Raw genomic sequence first — 22,589 nt, forward strand, 5'->3', positions numbered from 1 at the left:
AATGGCGGCTTGATCTGGGACATGATAAACGGTCGACTACATCGCATTCCCTTAAAAAGGTTGTAGTCCACTGAAAAGTCTACAGTTATCACTAATTGTATTTTAAGCTGTAACTTTATCCACCTAAGGATTGGTGCGCTCACAGAATAATCATAACCGTAATAAAACATCATGCAGAATATTTCATCACCGTTGTAACTCCATTTTCTGCAAAACCCAAAACCAATACGATCGTGTGTTTTGATCTAAACGGAAAGCCTCAGGGTCAAGGTCACGACCTCACCAAAAGTAGGAACTTAAAATCACTACGCCATATAAACATTTAGTTATAAATCTGCGATGTTGTTTTTTTTTAAAACGAAAGCTGAAAGTTAGGTATAGAATACGTTTCTTACAGAATGTTACGATGGTAGCTGGTCTTGTATGAATTTCTGAGCTATAAAATGAGTTGTGGTCTATTTTTTACCGTAGCGTGTTATTTGTGTGCGGGGAAGGACACACATTAACAATTTGCATGTGTAGAATGGAATTTTCCACTCCAGCAGTTAGAAGTTGATCGTGCTTCCATTTGCGGTCTTTCTGTTACGCGGGTGATCTGTTCGGACGTTATCACTGAAAAGGTGAGTTTTGACAGTTTTATTTTGTTTTAGTCTTGCAGTATAAGGCAATAGAATGTTTCTTATTCATCTTACTTTCATATTTCGTAGTGTTTGTGTATTTTTGGCCAATATTTTGCAACCATGATCAATTTAGATCGAACTTTTGATAGAATCTACAGCCAGTCATTTTGCCCCGACCCCGCCTCGTGCTCCGTCCGGCAGGGCCGTAACCAGGATTTTTCAAATACCGAGGTCAAACATTGCGATACATCTTCTCATCTCATCTCATTATCTCTAGCCGCTTTATCCTGTTCTGCAGGGTCGCAGGCGAGCTGGAGCCTATCCCAGCTGACTACGGGCGAAAGGCGGGGTACACCCTGGACAAGTCGCCAGGTCATCACAGGGCTGACACATAGACACAGACAACCATTCACATTCACACCTACGGTCAATTTAGAGTCACCAGTTAACCTAACCTGCATGTCTTTGGACTGTGGGGGAAACCGGAGCACCCGGAGGAAACCCACGCGGACACGGGGAGAACATGCAAACTCCACACAGAAAGGCCCTCGCCGGCCACGGGGCTCGAACCCAGGACCTTCTTGCTGTGAGGCGACAGCGCTAACCACTACACCACCGTGCCGCCTGCGATACATCTTATTTGCCAAAAAAAAAAAAGTCCTAATATGGTGACTTTTCATACATTTTGGAAACGAGTCAAAATCACAAGCCCAACAAGATGAACATGTAGGTGAACATGTTTATTTTAACAATTTCAAAACTGCACGATCACAAAAGTATTTTGTGTGTGTGTGTGCATGAGTGAGTGAGTGATGGAGTGTGAGTGAGAGAGAATGAGAGTGTGAGTGAGTGAGAGTTTGAGTGAGTGATGGAGTGTGAGTGAGTGAGAATGAGTGTGAGTGAGTGAGAGTTTGAGTGAGTGATTGAGTGTGAGTGAGTGAGTGAGAATGAGAGTGTGAGTGAGTGAGAGTTTGAGTGAGTGATGGAGTGTGAGTGAGTGAGAATGAGAGTGTGAGTGAGTGAGAGTTTGAGTGAGTGATGGAGTGTGAGTGAGTGAGAATGAGTGTGAGTGAGTGAGTGATGGAGTGTGAGTGAGTGAGAGTTTGAGTGAGTGATGGAGTGTGAGTGAGAGAGAATGAGAGTGTGAGTGAGTGAGAGTTTGAGTGAGTGATGGAGTGTGAGTGAGTGAGAATGAGAGTGTGAGTGAGTGAGAGTTTGAGTGAGTGAGTGTGAGTGAGTGAGAATGAGAGTGTGAGTGAGTGAGAGTTTGAGTGAGTGATGGAGTGTGAGTGAGTGAGTGAGTGTGAGTGAGTGAGTGATGGAGTGTGAGTGAGTGAGAGTTTGAGTGAGTGATGGAGTGTGAGTGAGTGAGTGAGTGAGTGAGAGAGAGTGTGAGTGAGTGAGAGTGTGAGTGAGTGAGTGTGAGTGTGTGAGTGAGTGAGTGAGAGTGTGAGTGAGTGAGTGAGTGAGTGAGTGAGTGAGTGAGTGAGTGAGTGAGTGAGTGAGTGAGTGTGAGTGAGTGAGTGAGTGAGTGAGTGAGTGAGTGAGTGAGTGAGAGAGAGAGAGAGAGAGTGAGTGAGTGAGTGAGAGAGTGAGTGAGTGAGTGAGTGAGAGAGAGAGAGTGTGAGTGAGTGAGTGAGTGAGTGAGAGTGTGAGTGAGAGTGTGAGTGAGTGAGTGAGTGAGTGAGTGAGTGAGTGAGTGAGAGAGAGTGTGAGTGAGTGAGTGAGTGAGTGAGTGAGAGTGTGAGTGAGTGAGTGAGAGAGTGAGTGAGTGAGAGTGTGAGTGAGTGAGTGAGAGAGAGAGTGTGAGTGAGTGAGAGAGTGTGAGTGAGTGAGTGAGTGAGTGAGTGAGAGTGTGAGTGAGTGAGAGTGTGAGTGAGTGAGTGAGTGAGTGAGAGAGTGTGAGTGAGTGAGTGAGAGAGAGAGAGTGTGAGTGAGTGAGAGAGAGAGAGTGTGAGTGAGTGAGTGAGAGTGTGAGTGAGTGAGAGAGAATGTGAGTGAGAGAGAGTGTGAGTGAGTGAGTGAGTGAGTGAGTGAGTGTGAGTGAGTGAGTGAGTGAGAGAGAGAGAGTGTGAGTGAGAGAGTGAGTGAGAGAGAGAGAGTGTGAGTGAGTGAGAGAGAGTGTGAGTGAGTGAGTGAGTGAGAGTGTGAGTGAGTGAGAGAGTGAGAGAGAGTGTGAGTGAGTGAGTGAGTGAGAGTGTGAGTGAGTGAGAGAGTGAGAGAGAGTGTGAGTGAGTGAGTGAGTGAGTGAGTGAGTGAGTGAGTGAGAGTGTGAGTGAGTGAGAGAGTGAGTGAGAGAGAGTGTGAGTGAGTGAGTGAGTGAGAGAGAGTGTGAGTGAGAGAGTGTGAGTGAGTGAGTGAGAGAGTGTGAGAGAGAGAGTGAGTGAGTGAGAGAGTGAGTGAGAGTGTGAGTGAGTGAGTGAGTGAGAGAGTGAGTGAGTGAGAGAGAGAGTGTGAGTGAGTGAGTGAGTGAGAGAGTGTGAGTGAGTGAGTGAGTGAGAGAGAGAGTGTGAGTGAGTGAGAGAGAGAGAGTGTGAGTGAGTGAGTGAGAGTGTGAGTGAGTGAGAGAGAATGTGAGTGAGAGAGAGTGTGAGTGAGTGAGTGAGTGAGTGAGTGAGTGTGAGTGAGTGAGTGAGAGAGAGAGAGTGTGAGTGAGAGAGTGAGTGAGAGAGAGAGAGTGTGAGTGAGTGAGAGAGAGTGTGAGTGAGTGAGTGAGTGAGTGAGAGTGTGAGTGAGTGAGAGAGTGAGAGAGAGTGTGAGTGAGTGAGTGAGTGAGTGAGTGAGTGAGTGAGAGTGTGAGTGAGTGAGAGAGTGAGTGAGAGAGAGTGTGAGTGAGTGAGTGAGTGAGAGAGAGTGTGAGTGAGAGAGTGTGAGTGAGTGAGTGAGAGAGTGTGAGAGAGAGAGTGAGTGAGTGAGAGAGTGAGTGAGAGTGTGAGTGAGTGAGTGAGAGAGTGAGTGAGTGAGAGAGAGAGTGTGAGTGAGTGAGTGAGTGAGAGAGTGTGAGTGAGTGAGTGAGTGAGAGAGAGAGTGTGAGTGAGTGAGTGAGAGAGAGTGAGTGAGTGAGTGAGTGAGAGTGTGAGTGAGTGAGAGTGTGAGTGAGTGAGTGAGAGTGTGAGTGAGTGAGTGAGTGAGTGAGAGAGTGTGAGTGAGTGAGAGTGTGAGTGAGTGAGTGAGAGAGAGTGTGAGTGAGTGAGTGAGTGAGTGAGTGAGTGAGTGAGTGAGAGAGAGTGTGAGTGAGTGAGTGAGAGTGTGAGTGAGTGAGAGTGAGTGTGAGTGAGTGAGAGTGTGAGGAGTGTGTGAGTGAGTGAGTGTGAGTGAGTGTGAGTGAGAGAGTGTGAGTGAGAGAGAGTGAGAGTGAGTGAGTGAAGAGAGTGTGAGTGAGAGAGAGTGGGAGTGAGTGAGTGAGTGAGTGAGTGAGAGTGTGTGTGAGTGAGTGAGTGTGTGTGTGGTGAGTGAGTGGGTGAGTGGTGAGTGAGGTGAGTGAGTGAGAGAGAGTGTGAGGTGAGTGAGTGAGTGAGAGTGTGTGTGAGAGTGTGTGTGAGTGAGAGTGTGAGTGTGTGAGAGTGTGAGTGAGTGAGAGAGAGAGAGGTGTGAGTGAGTGAGTGAGAGAGAGTGTGAGTGAGTGAGTGAGAGAGAGTGTGAGTGAGTGAGTGAGAGAGAGAGAGTGAGTGAGTGAGTGAGAGAGAGTGAGTGAGTGTGGAGAGTGAGTGTGTGTGAGTGAGTGTGAGTGTGAGTGAGTGAGTGAGAGAGATGTGAGTGAGTGAGAGAGAGTGTGAGTGAGTGAGTGAGAGAGAGAGAGTGTGAGTGAGTGAGAGAGAGAGAGTGTGAGTGAGTGAGTGAGTGAGAGAGAGTGTGAGTGAGTGAGTGAGTGAGTGAGAGAGAGAGAGAGAGAGAGAGAGAGTGTGAGTGAGTGACAACGCAATCTAGCCGAGCCTGAATGGACTTCAATTGCTTTTTAAAAAATATCTGCCCTTTTCAATAGCAAAATACTAGACGGTTATTGAACAAAACCGACTAAAACGCCACATTCGGAGCCTGAGCCTCACTGGAGATGGGAGTCAGTAAGAGGGGCGGGACAAGACTTCCCGAGAGGAGGCTCATCTCAGCTGCTGATTGGAGGAGGAGCTGTGAACGCGGCTGCGCTGCTCATGATTGACAGAAAGCAGTCAGAGGTGGTACATCATGTTGTAAATAAAATGTGAACATAAGTTTGCTACCCGTTTTCATTTCCGTTCGAAAATACAACCAATGATCAAAACAATAGTGTCTTGTGTTCACGTTAGCCTATAGTCTGGTAAGTTAGCAAAATAGCTCAAGTCTCGTCAGCACCCAATAACTTCATAAACAACAGGTCACGACTGTCCAGCCTTTTCTGATCTGAAACGCACCAAATCACATCGAGAGAGAGAATAAAAGAGTTTGTGCCGCCTGGAAAACGAAAATCCTATCTAGCAAAGTGGCTTCGACTGTTGTTGCTTGAAATGCTAACTAGACAGGGACACTCTAACGCAGGGGTGTCAAACCTGATCCATAAAGGGCCTTGTGGCTGCAGGTTTTCATTCCAGCCATGCAGCAGCACACCTGACTTGGCTCATTCAATCAACTGAACTGTCTTCACACAGTCAAATACTTGCAGCCACACCCACCCTTGATTAAAGGGTGGGTGTGTCAGTTGATTGAATAAGCCAAATCAGGGTGCTGCTGCATGGCTGGAATGAAAACCTGCAGCCACACGGCCCTTTATGGATCAGGTTTGACACCCCTGATCTAACGAGTGCAAACCCCGCCTTTTCCCTATTAAAATACATTGGGCGAAAATTTCGAAGTTCTGCCATGACCTTGACCTTTGACCTCCAAAATTTAATGGTTTCCTTCCTGGGTGATTGGCAACACGTACAAAATTTGGTCCAAATCGATCCATTGGTTCTTGAGATATCTTGCAGACACACAGACAGACAGACAGATACACACACACACACACACACACACACACAGACTGACGCAGGTGAAAATAATAACCCCTCCGACTACTGTCGGCGGGGTTAATTAAAATTGCACTGTTAATGATCATAAGCATTCCGGCACATAACTGTCAGTGACTGGCAAAATTAACTCCCCTTATTCCCTCTTTCTTTTTCTCTCACTTGCTGACTTTCCAGAGCTGAGTTTGGTTTGTTTTAGTGTAGTAGACTTCTTCATCTTATGTCAATTTTCAGATTCCACGACTAATTGACAAACTGCCCTGGCTGCGGAGTCGGACCTTGATGAGAACACTTCTCAGCTCTTGTATATGCCGTGGTGCTTAGCTGACTATCGCGAGGCTGCCGAATATGAAATGTTTCCAATGTCGGATATTTCAGCTTCGTTTAAAAATGATTATGTGGACTTTATTTTTAGACAAACAAATGAGAACAGGGGGCGGCACGGTGGTGTAGTGGTTAGCGCTGTCGCCTCACAGCAAGAAGGTCCTGGGTTCGAGCCCCGGGGCCGGCGAGGGCCTTTCTGTGCGGAGTTTGCATGTTCTCCCCGTGTCCGCGTGGGTTTCCTCCGGGTGCTCCGGTTTCCCCCACAGTCCAAAGACATGCAGGTTAGGTTAACTGGTGAGTCTAAATTGACCGTAGGTGTGAATGTGAGTGTGAATGGTTGTCTGTGTCTATGTGTCAGCCCTGTGATGACCTGGCGACTTGTCCAGGGTGTACCCCGCCTTTCGCCCGTAGTCAGCTGGGATAGGCTCCAGCTTGCCTGCGACCCTGTAGAACAGGATAAAGCGGCTAGAGATAATGAGATGAGATGTGTGAAATGAGAACAGGGGGATGCAAGCTGAATTTAGAATTTTCCACCGATCAAAGTCAGAACGATTTTCATCATATATTAATTTCACATTTTTGAGTGAAAAAAAAAACCGTGGGAAAAAAAATGCCGAGGACATGACCTCGGTGTCCTCAATGGTAGTTACGGCCCTGCCGTCCGGTGCGGTAGTGATGTCCCGTTGCTCGCGCGCCGCAGCAGAGACCCGCGCGACCTTCAGCCGGTACAGTCGCTGTTCTTTTACCACCGCCGTTATTCTCATCTTTCCGGTGCGTTCTTGATTTTTCCATTGTGTCCTATTTCACCATATCAAATACCCAAACTGTATCATATTATTCATATTTAAGTGAATCATCAATTCAGTCATCATAACTTGGCATTTTTAACCCAAGCAATCAAAAAGAGGACATTTATTCAATATTTTCACTCATCTGTGAAGGAAGGGCTTTAATTCTTCATGATGTCCTTATTTTATATGGAAATCAATTTTACAAAAACATTTGAATTGTAATCAAAATATAATTTAACTTTAAGTTGTGAGATGATTACAGTTTAAGTGCGTAAATCTGCAACTTGTTCAGATGTGATACAAGTAATGGCTTGCTCATTGGGGATAGATTAGGGATAAAATTAGCTCATGTTCAGGGACGCAGGAACTAGGGGTGCTGAGGGTGCTGCAGCACTCCCCTCCTGGACAACAGACGCAACTACAACATTGGCGTTGTAAATTCAGGCATACATTTTTCTCATCTCATCTCATTATCTCTAGCCGCTTTATCCTTCTACAGGGTCGCAGGCAAGCTGGAGCCTATCCCAGCTGACTACGGGCGAAAGGCGGGGTACACCCTGGACAAGTCGCCAGGTCATCACAGGGCTGACACATAGACACAGACAACCATTCACACTCACATTCACACCTACGGTCAATTTAGAGTCACCAGTTAACCTAACCTGCATGTCTTTGGACTGTGGGGGAAACCGGAGCACCCGGAGGAAACCCACGCGGACACGGGGAGAACATGCAAACTCCACACAGAAAGGCCCTCGCCGGCCACGGGGCTCGAACCCAGGACCTTCTTGCTGTGAGGCGACAGCGCTAACCACTACACCACCGTGCCGCCCACATTTTTCTTTTATTCTAAAATAAAAACAAAATGAAAAAACATTTTTTTTTCTAATTTTTACATGCTTATAAGTAGTTTTAAATGTAATTTAAAAATTTGGTTTGAGGTGAGTGATAAACGTTTAGACCTCAACCAGACCGGAAAGAACAGTGGCGTAGAACAGTGCACTGGTGGCGGGAGAGTTCGCTTAGCTAGTGGTGTGTGTCAATGTAGCAGCAATGAGCCAGAAAAGGATTTCTGATTTCTTTAAAGATGGAGGGGGCCAAAAAGCCAAAGAGAAAAAGTCTTATGACGGAGGGCACGAGGAAGTTCAGGAGGAATACTGAGAATATAGCCTTTGGGCTATATTTGGTGCATCATCCGATGACATAGCCTACAGCACCCTGCACTTCAGATGAGTTCCTGCGTCCCTGCTCATGTTTTAAGTTGTTCAAAGCTGCTTTGCGGCAATGTTTATTGTTAAAAGCGCTATACAAATAAACTTGACTTGACTAATGATATCTTCACTTCAGAACATCGTTAAAATTTTCCACAGTGGAGGCCAGATAAAGCAAAATACTATCTTTATTCTTATTAAACATGACAAAAGAAACATTGAGTGTTAGGTAAATGCAAAAAAAAAAAAAAAGTAAAATTCGAAAAAAATTTTTTTGACCATAATGGCCCAAACCAGTTTCTGAGACGGACCCATGTCTGTATGTCTCTCTCTCTCTCTCTCAATCTCTGCCTCTCTCCCTGCTGCCCCCCCCCCCCTCTCTCTCTCTCTCTCTCTCTCTCTCAATCTCTGCCTCTCTCTCTCTCTCCCTGCTGCCCCCCCCCCCCCGTGTGTGTGTGTGTGTCTATATGTATCTCTCTCTCTCTATCTGTGTGGGTCTATATGTATCTCTCTCTCTCTCTCTCTCTCTCTCTCTCTCTGTATGTCCTATATGTATATATCTCTGTGTGTGTGTGTGTCTATATGTATCTCTCTCTCTCTCTCTCTCTCTCTCTGTATGTATCTCTCTCTCTCTGTATGTCCTATATGTATATCTCTCTCTGTGTGTGTGTGTGTGTCTATATGTATCTCTCTCTCTCTCTTTCTGTATGTCCTATATGTATCCCTCTGTGTGTGTGTCTGTATGTCTCTCTCTCTCTCTGTATGTCCTATATGTCTGTGTGTGTGTGTGTCTCTCTCTCTCTCTCTCTCTGTATGTCCTATATGTATCTCTCTGTGTGTGTGTGTGTGTGTGTGTGTGTGTGTGCGTCTGTATCTCTCTCTCTCTGTATGTCCTATATGTATCGCTCTCTCTCTGTATGTCCTATATGTATGTCTGTGTGTGTGTGTCTGTATGTCTCTCTCTCTCTCTGTATGTCCTATATGTATCTCTCTCTCTCTGTGTGGGTCTATATGTATCTCTCTCTCTCTCTGTATGTCCTATATGTGTATCTGTGTGTCTGTATGTCTCTCTCTCTCTCTCTCTCTCTGTATGTATCTCTCTCTCTCTCTGTATGTCCTATATGTATGTCTGTGTGTGTGTGTCTGTATGTCTCTCTCTCTCTCTCTGTATGTCCTATATGTATCTCTCTCTCTCTATCTGTGTGGGTCTATATGTATCTCTCTCTCTCTCTCTCTCTCTCTCTCTCTCTGTATGTCCTATATGTGTATCTGTGTGTCTGTATGTCTCTCTCTCTCTCTCTGTATGTATCTCTCTCTCTCTCTCTCTCTCTCTCTCTGTATGTCCTATATGTATCTCTCTCTCTCTATCTGTGTGGGTCTATATGTATCTCTCTCTCTTTCTCTCTCTCTCTCTGTATGTCCTATATGTGTATCTGTGTGTGTGTGTGTGTGTGTGTGTGTGTGTGTCTGTATGTCTCTCTCTCTCTCTCTCTGTATGTCCTATATGTCTCTCTCTCTCTCTCTCTCTCTCTCATGCATGTAGAAAACACCGTCTGAACCCGCGCACTAACCTGTATGTTAATACGCTACTGATACGGTAACCATGGTAACTGTATCCTGTATTCTGACATGCGCACTCTGTAGTACGGTAGTACGCGGGCGAGTAAGGGCGGAGTACCCGGATGTACTGTCCGGACGCCCCCCCTTCCGCCCCTCCCCCCCCTTCCGCCCCTCCCCCTCGGCAGTGGGCGCTGAGTGAAGCCACGCCTCCTGTTTCCGCGCTGCGGCTCTTTACCGCAGTGAGATCCGTCATCCGGCCATAACACAGCGCGCGCGCTCCGGGGGGGCAGCTTTCTCTCTCAGCGACTGAGGGCTTCTCTTACTGACCCTGCGGCACAGCACAGCACAGCACAACACAACACAACACAAACAACAACACAAACAACACAAAACAACCCCCGGGATCCGCGAAATATCAACAACACGGAGACAATCCGCGCCACAAAATGGTGAGTGAGTGAGTGAGTGAGCGCGCGCGCGCTGCGAAACGAAGCCGTCGCTTGCTAACAGCGCAGTGCTAGCATGAGTTCGAGCAACACGTTAGCATGCGCGCTAGCTGGTGTCGACCTGCACAACGGCTCGGCGTGCTCTTAAAGACTGAGAGGTGGAAAACGAGCTTATGTGATGTTGTTCTGGGGTTTTTTGAGCTGTGTCGTGATGTGGGCTTCGGCTCTGTGGCCCGCGTTCTGACGGTTAGCGTGTTAAAGGCGGACACATTGCGCTCTGACGGCTAATGCGAGTTTATTTGTGATAAAAGCTTGTGTTCTCCGGCTCTGGGTGCTCTGTACCCGGCTCGCAGCATGACTGAGCCCTGCACTGGCTCTACTGATCAAGTGTGTAAACATGGTGGTGGTAGAAATGCCCTCGATTTGTGTTTATAACACCAGTGTAGAACAATCTTATTTCTCATGTTTACATCTGCAGGATATCTCTGTCTGTCTGTCTGTGTTTATCTTTGCTTGAAGGTAAACTCCACCCTGAACCACAGGAAACATGGTTTTATCCTGAAATATCTCTGAGATGTCCAGTGATTCAGCTGCTGATGTCTTCACTGGTGGTGTATTCTCATGATCAAAGAGAGCTGTGTACCTAAAACAGGACAAAAAAAACAACCACAATTCAAATCATCAAACTCGACAAAAGCTGCTTTTCCCATCCCGGCATCATGTTACCCAGAAATCCAGCATAAGCATGTTAACGCCAGCGTCCCAGTGCAGCTCCGTGACGCCGAGCTACGACAGGAGGCTTGTCCGAGATGATGAGCGGTATTCACATGAAAGGTTTATTAGACTGCTGATGTGTATAAGTGAGAGGAGAGCTTGACGGATGAAAACGCTAAAGCGCCGCCGCATCCCTCTGATGAAGCGAGGGATACGTCTCATCAGTACGACGCATTTGTTGGACAGCGTTTCTGGGTAATGTCTGAAAGCAGAAAGATTGATATTCTTCACAGACGATGTGGTTCACGGGATGGAGCTCACCACCACTACCACCGTGTCAAGATTTGATCAGATTGTGTTTTGTTTTTCCCCTCTAACTCGTACGGTTCAGCCCAAGGGTGCAGTAAAGGGCCGAGTCAGGCGTTTAGAAGGTTTCAGAATGCGTAAATTGGTTTTGTGACCCTCCATAGGGCAGCTAATAATAATAGTGTTATAATAATGTCCTTTAGCTGTATAATTCATTCCACATTCACACAACTCGGGTTTTTACCTTTGTGTTAGTATTCAAAAGTCAGGGTCTCTATTTATTTCTACACTCACCGACCACTTTAATAGGAACTTGTTCTTGATTCTAATGCCGCTTTTCCACTACCAACGCGGCTGAGTTGGGCTGAGTCAAGTTGAGTCGAGCTGTTGGAGTTGCATTTCGACTACAACCGCGCTGAACCGTGCTGGCTGGAAGTGGGTGGACGTCACGTGATGTCGTTAGGCGGCACAAACAGTGACATCAGTGACCTTTTAAGTGGTAGTCTCACGACCCGGATAGTAAACAATAAACATGGAGGACATGGAGTCGTTAGTGTTGCTGGTCTTGGTGCTGTGGCTTGTTGTCACCGACAACGCCAACAGATACTGGCAAGAGCGTATAGATGAGGCGAGGCGCATAAGGCTTCATAATTCTCGTAATTCTTCTTCTTCCGGGTTTACGGTGTTTACAGATCCCAGCGTGTGCGGGGCGTGTGTGGGCATGTGAGGACACGCCTCCTCACCAATCAGTGCACAGGGGAGTGTCTCCTCACGCCCCTAGCCCCACTCGGCTCGGTTTGGCTCGCTTCAGCCCTACTCCAGAACGGTGCTGAGTAGTCTGGTTAACACCAGACCATATCACAAGTGAAATATGGTCTGGAATCCGCCTATTGAATTTCTCGTAGGGGAGGTGTGGTTTACGATTGTCAACGGCCGTTTATTGGACGCTGCGAATGTCTATCATTTGGCGTATACGTAGCCCATGGCCAATCATGGCAGTTGTACCCGGTGATGTAGTTAGAGCGAAGAAGAGAAGGAAAGAGAGAGAGAAGGCAAAACAAAAATAGGAAAACAATGGCACCGAACGATTACAGCCAAACGCTGTTCTTTTTTTAAAACAAACTTTCGCTCTAAACTATTCAGAACAGTCTAAAGCTTGATCGAAAGTTTGGTTCGTATCGCTCGCCGCCATGTTAAACGTGATCCGTAAACAGTCCCAAATAAACTACAAGCTTCCGTTTGTCGAGTAGTACGCGTCACCGTCTTTCCACCCCTCCCCACTCTCTGATTGGCTCCTTAACTCAGGCGAGCCTTTAGACCATAGTTTCCATGCTGTCTTTTCAGATCGGAACGATTGTGCAAAGCAGCATGGGATTTCCCAGGCTAGGTGCTGAGTAAGGCTGAAGCGAGCTGAGTCGTGCTGCTCTGAGGTAGTCGAAACGCGAGCCATGTCGGGCTGAAGTGAGCTGAAAAAGGGTAGTGGAAAAGGGCCATTAGATCCCTGTTCATGGAACCCAGTGTGGTGTTCTTTCTGCTGCTGCTGCTTGCTTGCTGAGATGCTTTTCTGCTCACCACGGTTGTAAAAAGTGATTATACAAGTTACTGTATCTTTCCTTCCTGGCAGCTCGAACCACAGATCTGTCTGTTTTCCTCTGACCTCTCTTATCAACAAGGCGTCTGTAACTTTCCACCCGCAGAACTCTCACTCAGTTGATGTTTGTTTTTCGCACCATTCTGTCTGCGTAAACTAAACTAGAGCCTGCTTGTTGGGTGTGAAAACCCCGGGAGATCAGCAGTTTCTGAAATACTCAAACCGACACCCATGCCACAGTGACATGAAAGTCACGCTTTGAGATCTTGATTTGGATGGGTGGGTGTTCCTAATAAAGTGGCCTGTGCGTGTATGTATATGTTGACTGAACGAAAGCAAACGCCTATCTGTCGATCCGTCCATCCTTTTATAAAGCTATAAAACATATTTTTTTCCCCCTTTTGGCTGTTTATCTGCCTGTCCATTAATCCATTTATTTGTGTTTTGTTTTAAACTATAAAGTCTGACCTTTTTGTCCTTTTGGCATTTTTATTAAAGTTATTCTCTATGGATATTCCATCCATCTATCTATCCATCCATAAAGCTATAAAAATTATTCCCTGTATGATGTCTGTCAATCCAAATGCTTTTGGAGGAATGACAGATGTTTAAATTAAGACACCGTGCGTTTCCATGGTGACGTCGGGCAGAATATAAAGGCGTATGGTTATTTCATCAGTACCAGTGCTCGGACTCTGAAGCTGTTCCAGTAGTCAGCGGCGAGTCAGTAAACGCTGCACACAGTCAGGGCTGCAGGTTCGTGTGTGTTAGTTAGTTAATGTAGGCCACCGCTCCGCTTTGTGCTCTTCCTCTCCTCCTGTCATAATTGAATCTCTGTCTATTTATGGTGCTTTTCATTCTGCTGGTCGTCAGTGCACAGCCCACCATCCAAACTTTACAGATCAGAACGTTCTGGAAGAGAGAGAGGGAAGAGAGTGTGTGTATGTGTGTATAAAATAGGCCAGCCAGGATTCTTTATCTCCTCCAGGCCTCCTCTGTAGCCTATTTAACGTCCCATTATTCTACAAATAGAGGCGTATTCTCGATGGAGGTCACAGATCCAGGTTACTCGGAGCACCTGGATGGACCTCGAGCAAACACACGCCGTTTAACATGCTTCATATCCATCAGCGCTGTGTTTCTTCTTAATCGTTTGTACCGTGCGATTGTTTCACCGCTGTAAGAGCTTTGGGAAACGACCAGACAAGTTGTTCACTCTAAACAAACTTGCAGGGCTGGACTGATGATGATATTGTGTGAAACTTCAGGAAGCTCTCGCACTTTTCCTACAAAGCATTTCTTCCAAATATGTAGAATAATAAAATAGACATTAAAAAAAAAACATTAAAGAAATGATACTTCTGTGGGGTTTGAGTGAGTTTTTGAGATCCTAGCACAGGTAGAGTACGTGTTATGGTCATGTGACCTACTCATGATGCATGGCCACGCCCCTGACAACAAGCGCTTGTATTAAAGGTCGTATTAAAACGGGATGTAGGTGGGATCATGTTGAATTTCTAGCATATTGAGGGTCATGCTTTGTTTGTTTTTCCCCTGTGGGTTGTAGCTGTGTATAGCGTTGCTGTTGCTACGGTAACCACTTGAGAGTACCGGGGAGGGGTGGGGGTTATTCTGACCTTTTCACACAGCGAGCACAGAGCAGTGTCTTTAAAGCCTTTAAAGTGGCAGACGCATTTGAAATCTGTCGTGTGTGTGAGAGAGAGAGAGAGAGAGAGAGAGAGAGAATCTCCTTATTGGATGATGGATAGAAACCAGAGAGGACAGGACAGGGGAAACGTTAGACTTGGACTTTAACGTCCACTCGTGTTGGAAGTGGACGAGTCAGGCGTGTCGGTTTCTTTTTGTGGCGTGTAAAGACGTCTGTCCCTTCTGTTGCCCCGTCTGCCCCCCACCTACCCCGATGAGGTAATCCTAAACCCTCCATCCAGTTCATTTGGTGTCAAAATAGCACACCGGGTGCTCAGAGCGCGCTAATGTTAGCGAGAAAGTTTATTTTCTGTCATCGTAGAGCCACTACGGTTTTAGCAAAGCTAGTGTTTGTTTACACAACAATACACACTCGTCTCCACCTACACACACACACACACGTGCGCGTGCGCACCATACACTCCACACATTACTCCTGCAAGTCCTTCAGTTTGTATTTAAGACGCTCACATTCCCCTCACTTTCCTTTTTCTCTCTAAACAAACATCTCGGATTGAAGTAATCCTTGACCTTGTTGCAGTCTTTGTCTCACAGAGGTGAAAACGAGACGCACTGATAAGGACGCCGTATTTACATTTCCTATTCATTATGTAAAGAAAGGAAGCACGTTGAGGACGCGCCGCTATAGGAAAATAATCAACGGCTGGGTGGTGTCCCAAGGTAGGGCTGAGAAAACGTCATGTAATTTAAATATCGTATCACAAATCCTCAGACGCCGTAAAGTTTACTAACAAAAACCGAACACGCTCCAAAAGTCCTGCTGCATTTATTTAAAAAAAAAAAACCTGTCTGATGCTCTAATATCTACAATATTTTATTTTTAAATCATTAAAAAAATATACTGGGTTACATTGTAGTTGTTTATTATTATTATTATATTATTAATAATAAATTATTTAATTACATTTTTAAGGAAAAATATTTAACAATTTTTTATTGTTTTTTAATTAAATCACAAAAGTAGAAAACTTCAGCATCAAGTCATCTGACTCCAGTCAGTTTGTAATTATCTAAACAAAAAAAATTAAAACTTCACAATTTAGTTTTAATGTTAAATTTTTTAAAATTTGTGCAAATTTAATTTTTTGCTTTTAACTTTTTTTTTTTTTTGGTGGAAATCTAATGCAGCTCTTCTGCTAACTTTCTTTTATTTTTTGCGGATACTTTTCTCTTTATTTCCAATCCCCCCCCCCCCCCCCCCCCCCATTTTCCCCACTTTTTACTTTTTAAATATTCTTATAATATTTTCCCCGTCTACTTTTCTGTTTTCTTCGCTCCTGCTGGGGGTTTGGTGACTGAAGTGCTAAAATATGGTGATGTGATATATTTGTCACATCGTCTGTCTCTACCGGAACCCATAACACGCTGCTCTGTTACTTAAAGCTCACAGCTGCGTCTGCTCTGACTGCAGACGGTCGGGGAGACGGTCAGAGGGGAGAGCTCGAACTCTGCAGTGTTGAGCTTTGATCGGCCCCTGATGTTATGATTGGGTGGGGGCAAGAGAAAGAGAGAGAGAGAGAGAGGAGTGTGTGGAGGTGTAGGGTGATGTGGAGAGAGAGAGAGAGAGGAGTCTAAAATGAGGTGGATAGGATGAAGGGATGCAGACGTGGAGAGAGAGGGAAAGATAGTGTGAGGGGTAGAAAGGGAGAGGGCACAGAGGTGTATATATGAGAAACAAAGAGTGAGCGTGCATGCAGAGGTGTAGAGTGATGAGAGAGAGAGAGAGAAAAGAAAGAGAGAGGGATGTCCTAGCCACCCTCTCAGAAGGGTAAAGTCTTGAGTCAGTATGTAAACTCTTATTGTCACGTCAGTGTAACTCACTCTGAACACGTGTCAGTGTGATGTTCAGCCTGTTCAACACAGGTTCATATCCGCGCTCTTTATTCTGTACAAAACATTAACGCTGAGAGAGAGAAAGAAAGCGCGCAGAGATGGGGGGAGAGAGAGAGAAAGAGAGAGCAGAGGTGTGGAGAGAGAAACAGGGGTAGGGAGAGAGAGAAACAGGGGTAGGGAGAGAGAGAAACGGGTAGGGAGAGAGAGAAACGGGGGTAGGGAGAGAGAGAGAGCAGAGGTGTGGAGAGAGAGAGGTGTGGAGAGAGAAACAGAGGGAGAGAAACGGGTAGAGAGGGGGAGAGAGAAACGGGTAGAGAGAGGGAGAGAAACGGGTAGAGAGAGGGAGAGAGAAACGGGTAGAGAGGGAGAGAGAGAAACGGGTAGAGAGGGGGAGAGAGAAACGGGTAGAGAGAGGGAGGGAGAGAGAGAAACAGGGGTAGAGAGAGAGGTGGGGGAGAGAGCGAGGGAGAGAGAAACAGGGGTAGAAAGAGGGAGAGAGAAACAGGGGGGAGAGAGAGGTGGGGGAGAGAGGGAGAGAGAAACAGAGGTGGAGAGAGAGAAACAGGGGTAGAGAGGGGGAGAGAGAGAAACAGGGGTAGAGAGAGAGGTGGGGGAGAGAGCGAGGGAGAGAGAAACAGGGGTAGAAAGAGGGAGAGAGAAACAGAGGGGGGGAGAGAGAGGTGGGGGGGGGGGGGAGAGAAACAGGTGGAGAGAGAGGGAGAGAGAGAAACGGGGGAGAGAGAGGTGGGGGAGAGAGCGAGAGAAACAGAGGGAGAGAGAGAAACAGGGGGAGAGAGGTGGGGGAGAGAGAAACAGGGAGAGAGAGAAACAGGGAGAGAGAGAAACAGAGGGAGAGAGAGAACAAGAGAGAAACGGGGTAGAGAGAGCGAGGTGGGGGAGAGAGAGAGAGAGAGAGAAACAGGGGGAGAGAGGTGGGGGAGAGAGAGAAACAGGGAGGGAGAGAGAGAAACAGAGGGAGGGAGAGAGAGAAACAGAGGGAGAGAGAGGTGGGGGAGAGAGAAACAGAGGAAGGGAGAGAGAGAAACGGGGTAGAGAGAGAGCAAGAGAGAAATGGGTAGAGAGAGGGAGAGAGAGAAACAGAGGGGGAGAGAGAGGTGGGGGAGGGAGAGAGAGAAACAGAGGGAGGGAGAGAGAGAGCAAGCACAGAGGTGTATAGTGATGAGAGACAGGAGGAGGAGGAGGAGGAGGAGGTGACTGTGGTGTGTCTATTATAAACGACTCCAGCATGCAGAGGGACCGAATCATCAGCCTTCCCAACATCTAACACCTCCACTACATCTCTCTCTCTACCTCTCTCTCTACCGCTGTTTTCTCTCTCTCTCTACTTGTTCTTTCTCTCTCTATCTCACTCTCTCTACCTCTGTTCTGTCTCTGTCTCTCCCCACCTCTGTTCTTTCTCTCTGCCTCTGCATCCCTTCATCCATCATCTCTATCTATCTATCTATCTATCTATCTATCTATCTATCTATCTATCTATCTATCTATCTATCTATCTATCTACACCTCTGCTCACTACCCCCCCCTGTTTCTGCAGCCTGGTGGAATGCTGTGCTTTTCTCATGCATGATGAAATGAGGCGATCTGTGAGCGCGCGCAGGATCTGTGATGTGCGGTCGGCTCTTTATGAAGCGATCAGTCAGGAGGCTTTTAATTTGCTGTGGCGTTTCTGTGTGCTGTTTGTCTGTCTGTAATTCTCGCTCTGACTCCGATATCATGATCAGTGACACGACGGCGTGATTTTGAGAATCAGGTCAGTCCTGTTATTACAGTTGGGCTCACGCTTGCTCCTCACACCAGCCAATGACTAATTAAAAAAACACACACGGAGGGCGTGGCTCTGTTGCCTTCCGTTCTCTGGAAATATGGTCAGATTTGGAGCCAGAGCTCTGTGCTGTACAGATGAGTCAAAATCGGTTACACCCATTTGTATGGTGGGCCCTGCCTGTTGGCCACGCCCCCTTCTTACCATACAGAGGTCCAGTACGTCACAGAACGTCTTCCTTGTGGCAGTCAGTCATACATCTATCCAGAGGGTTTTTAACTAGTTTCAGCAGGAGATATTTCATTAATACAGATGTGTTTATGAAGGACAATTATCACATGAACATGAAGTGGATCTTCACCTACGCTGACGTGATTAACATTACTCGTTCATCACACCGGCGCCGAATGTTCCAGCAGTGCAGAGTGACTTAATAACTCATTGTTTGGGACACGCGGCTACTCCGAGTGCGCTGGACTCTAACTCGCCTCCTGATAAAATCCAACCTGCTGTTACTTGGTAGTGCATGTGTTTGATGGCTGGCTGCCTGGAAGTCGTCTGCGGCGGAGTGGTTTCCTGCCTCGTCCCTACTCCACTGGGGAGTGTCCTATTTTGCATTTGGTGGTCTTGAATGAGGGCACTCACCTTGAAGGCTTTTTTTGAGACGTCTAAAAGGTGCCATACAAAAATGACGTGATGTATTTTTGTTTCTCTTTAAAAATGATTTTAATATGATCTGTTTTTTGTTGTCTTTTCAGGGAAATGAAGCAAGTTACCCTTTGGAGATGTGCTCGCACTGTGAGTATTCAGGAGGTCACTCATTCCTTGAAGGGGGAGGGAGCTGAACTGTCTATGGCTACGTTCACACTGCAGGCTGAAGTGACTCAAATCCGATCTTTTCGCCCATATGTGACCTGTATCCGATCTTTTATTGACAATATGAACGACACAGATCCGATTTTTTTCAAATCCGACCCAGGCCGTTTGGATATGTGGTCCTAATTCCGATTCCTATCCGCTCTTTTCATATGCGACTTCAGTCTGAACCGCCAGGTTGCATTCATCCGACTTACACGTCATCAACAAGCCACAAACGTCACTATTCTGCGCTGAAGTAGGCGGCGGGTCTCTCAAAAAAAGTTACAACAACATGGCGCATAATCACGGGCGCAGATAGAGAGTGGGACGAGTCCCACCCAGATTTAAATTCACCTCGCTCGGTCCCCCCCACTTATAGGGAGGAAAAAAACGTCTATGCTGTCTTTCTTTGCATAAGGCAAACCTCACGGAAAAATCAAAAGACTAATTACCATTCGGTTTATTGAGGTGCACGGCAGTGTATACATAGTTGCAACAACTCACATAAAACAAAACAAAGACTGATATTCGGTTGGTTGAGCTGCGCAGACTGCACAGGTTGCGAGCTCGAGCTTGGTTGCTATGGTAACCCAAAACAAGTTTGACAGGCATGTTGGGGTTGGTTTGCTGGCAGCTTTGTCCCCCCCAGTTTTTTGTCCCTCCCAGTTCAAAAAACGCATCTGCGCCCCTGCGCATGACATCAATGCGAGGGATGCTTCGGGCTGTGAAGGTTCTGAATCTTCTCAATGGAAGGACGCAGAGGTTAGGGAGCTGATTTCCATTTGGGGGGATGCAGCTATTCAAGCTAGATAGGATGGGTCATACCGCAACCGGGCGGTTTTACTTCCGTAAACACTGGCCATGCTCACTGCGTGTGACGTCGTCGTATCCTGCAATGCGCATACGGAACACTTTTAGGTGGCTTTTCGTTCATACTGAGGATCACATACAAGTCGCATATATTTGTTAATGTGAACGACCTTACAAAAAAATCGGATTTCACAAAAAAATCGGAATTGAGCATTAAGCCTTGCAGTGTGAACGTAGCGTAAAAGGGGGTGGGGCGTCAAACTCCGTCAATGAGGGCCGCATCACTACATTTCTCGGTCGTCGAGGGACAAATAATCACTGAATAGGGCTGGGCGATATGGAGGAAAAAAAAAATATCTCGATATATTTTTGCTATATCTCGATATACGATATATATCTCGATATCTATGCAGGAAAAACAACCCCCAAAAAACAGACACACCAAATTCAGCAAGGTGTTTTTTTTTTTTTTTTTTTTAATTGAAGTGCAAACAGGTAGGCAGCCAAGTGCCTAGAGGTAGACAGGTACTAGTAACAAAGTGCTTGTGCACCATTTTTAACATGAATTATCAAACCAAGGAAGTAGTACCTTATTAGTACAAGCCTTATTTTAATTACAAACATAAAACCTGAGGGTAGGCAGTTCTTATAAAGTGCGTCTTAAACGTTTAAGTAACAAAAAAAAAACCCCTCATTTCATAAATAATAATTTGACTTATAGAAATAATACATATTGCCTTCCTTTTCCTTAAAAACAAAACTCAAGCTCATCTCACCGCATTAACTCTCAGCCTGGCACACTCCTCGTACAAAAGTTTGTGGTGTACCTGTAAATGGTTGAACAGGTTCGTGGTGCTCGATGCTTTGGTTGCCACCAATTTCTTCCATTCCCGGCAGTAGACCTCTTTCTGTTGTTCGTCCGACGGTTTAAAACCAAAATATCTCCATATAATGGAGCCATTTGTCCTTTTTTTGGTACGAGTTCTGCCGCCTCCGGGCTTTCTGTGGGCGCCGCCATGTTGAATGAGTTAACACGCCGCCTACACGCGAGGGGAGGGGGTACAAACGCAAGAAGGAGGCGGGGCGGGCAGCACCATAGCACAGTGAAGGAAATTAAGCACAGTGGCGAAATCATATTAATTTAGAGCATTATCTCGATATATACGATATGCCAAAACTTTTTCGTGTTCATAAAACATATCGATATATCGCAAATCTCGATATATCGCCCACCCCTATCACTGAACATCCATTTTAAATGGGCAGCCGTGAAATCTGCACGGGAAATAGACCCCTTCGCATGTTTGTAAACAAACCGACCGTTGCCAGGATGCGCGCGCAGCCTGGACTCCGAAACAATGGCGCTGCCCATAGACCGGCATTATGAGCTGTCAGATTATGCCAAATAATTGTCGTTACAAGATCGAGAACGCTACATAAATAAGTTAACTCTAACAAGTGGACATCGCCTACCGGATCCGTATTTAATTAAAGAGTGGACGGACGATGTTAGTAAGTTCCCTGGTATACAATGGGCAGATATATACTCGTACCTTACTGACAAGACTTCAGTGTACACCCACGAAAAACTTCGTGCCTACAAGTCTTTAGACGCATATGATTGTTATGTGCGGGCATGTACAACTTGATTAACAATGGGACATTCATATTCATTTTGTTTTAATCAAATTATGCCAGTGATGTGATGGCAATGTGGCTTTAGCTACAACAGCAAATACCAACACTAAACAGCAATTTGCAGGAGGTAATGGCGTGAAAGGAATGATAGTGTAAAGAGTGCAGCTCAGAGAAATCAGAGCTGCGTAAAAAGCGAGAGGCAGAGAGCAGAAATGAAACTGAACGGGGCGGGAGCTAGGGTAGAGCAGTCAACGCAAGTTGGCATTTAGAGTGAGGGCACAATTTTACCTTTCCATCCTCACTTTAAAATTGTGATTTCCGGCATACACAAATAACGATGGCACAAAATCTGGACTGCTTGAGTCAAGCGAGACCTCTCCTACAAACAAAACTGCATGCAAAGCTAAGTTAACATGCTAACAATATTCATTACATTGTGTAACTATGACCCAGCTAATCAGACAAACATTACTAAAGTATTTTGCTACATCAATAAACGAAGACTAGAAAGAATAAAAAAGAAAGATTTAATAAATAGCCTGATCTTACCTGTGATGAAGTGGGCGCTGCAAACCCGCGCATTTTTGATAATGCTTTCATCCCAGTCTACACGTTTGATGGCTTGTAGTGATAGACATCGGCGATTTTTTTTTTTTTTTTTTTTGGAATGGGTGAGATCCTGCTGGAATTCTGAACATTTTAACCCCATCACTGCTACGATTCTGACACCCGACAACACAACAACTAGGCATTTCCGAGTCTTTTTTGGGTCCAGGCTGCGTGCGCAGTTTCCGCTTGCGTATGAATGACGTTTACTGCGAAGGGGTCTATTGGTTCGTTTATTCAAGAAGTTTTGAACGTCGTTTCATTGGGAATCAGGAAAACGACGACGAGGCTCATTTCCCGTTTCGTTTCATTTGATTTGATTCCATTTCAGTACATTCCCAACTTTTTGTTTGATCTCTTTTAACATCGAAACATGAAAATGAGAGCGCTCGATTAATTTACTGTGCATTCGGTATGTCAGTAGGCAGTAAACTCGCCTGTCTTCACCAGTCTGGCAGTAAAAACTTAACAGTTTCTGTGAAGATACTCAGTCGTCCAGGTACATAGTAATCTGTGGTTGGTAGAAGAGAGCAACTGGACTTGCTTGAAAAGTCTTGAAGACGTTTCGCCTCTCGTCTTCTACCAACCACAGATTACTATGTACCTGGATGACTGAGATTCTTCACAGATATGTTTCTACACACTTTGGGATGAGTTCCCTTCGACTAGTGCGGGAGTATGAGAGGACTTCCAGAAAACTGGCAGACATCTTAGCCAGAGAGGATCGTTCAATTTTGTCAGCCTGGAACGACCATCACTGAACAGAGAGAGACAGAACTGATGATGCC

At 45.9% G+C, this 22,589-nt stretch overlaps 1 protein-coding gene across 1 annotated transcript in view; it reads left to right on the forward strand.

Annotated features, from left to right (window-relative positions):
• The first annotated feature begins 9,728 nt into the window (after window positions 1-9,728).
• ppp3r1b (protein phosphatase 3 (formerly 2B), regulatory s1ubunit B, alpha isoform, b) overlaps window positions 9,729-22,589 on the forward strand; it is a 60,887-nt gene continuing 48,026 nt past the window's right edge. The window contains exons 1-2 of the mRNA XM_060899060.1: window positions 9,729-9,937; window positions 18,648-18,687. Coding sequence (XP_060755043.1) covers window positions 9,935-9,937; window positions 18,648-18,687 — 43 coding nt within the window. The 5' untranslated portion in view covers window positions 9,729-9,934. The remainder of the gene's footprint in view (window positions 9,938-18,647; window positions 18,688-22,589) is intronic.

Source organism: Neoarius graeffei, chromosome 18 (assembly GCF_027579695.1).
Source record: "Neoarius graeffei isolate fNeoGra1 chromosome 18, fNeoGra1.pri, whole genome shotgun sequence".
In the NCBI taxonomy this organism is placed as follows: Eukaryota; Metazoa; Chordata; class Actinopteri; order Siluriformes; family Ariidae; genus Neoarius; species Neoarius graeffei.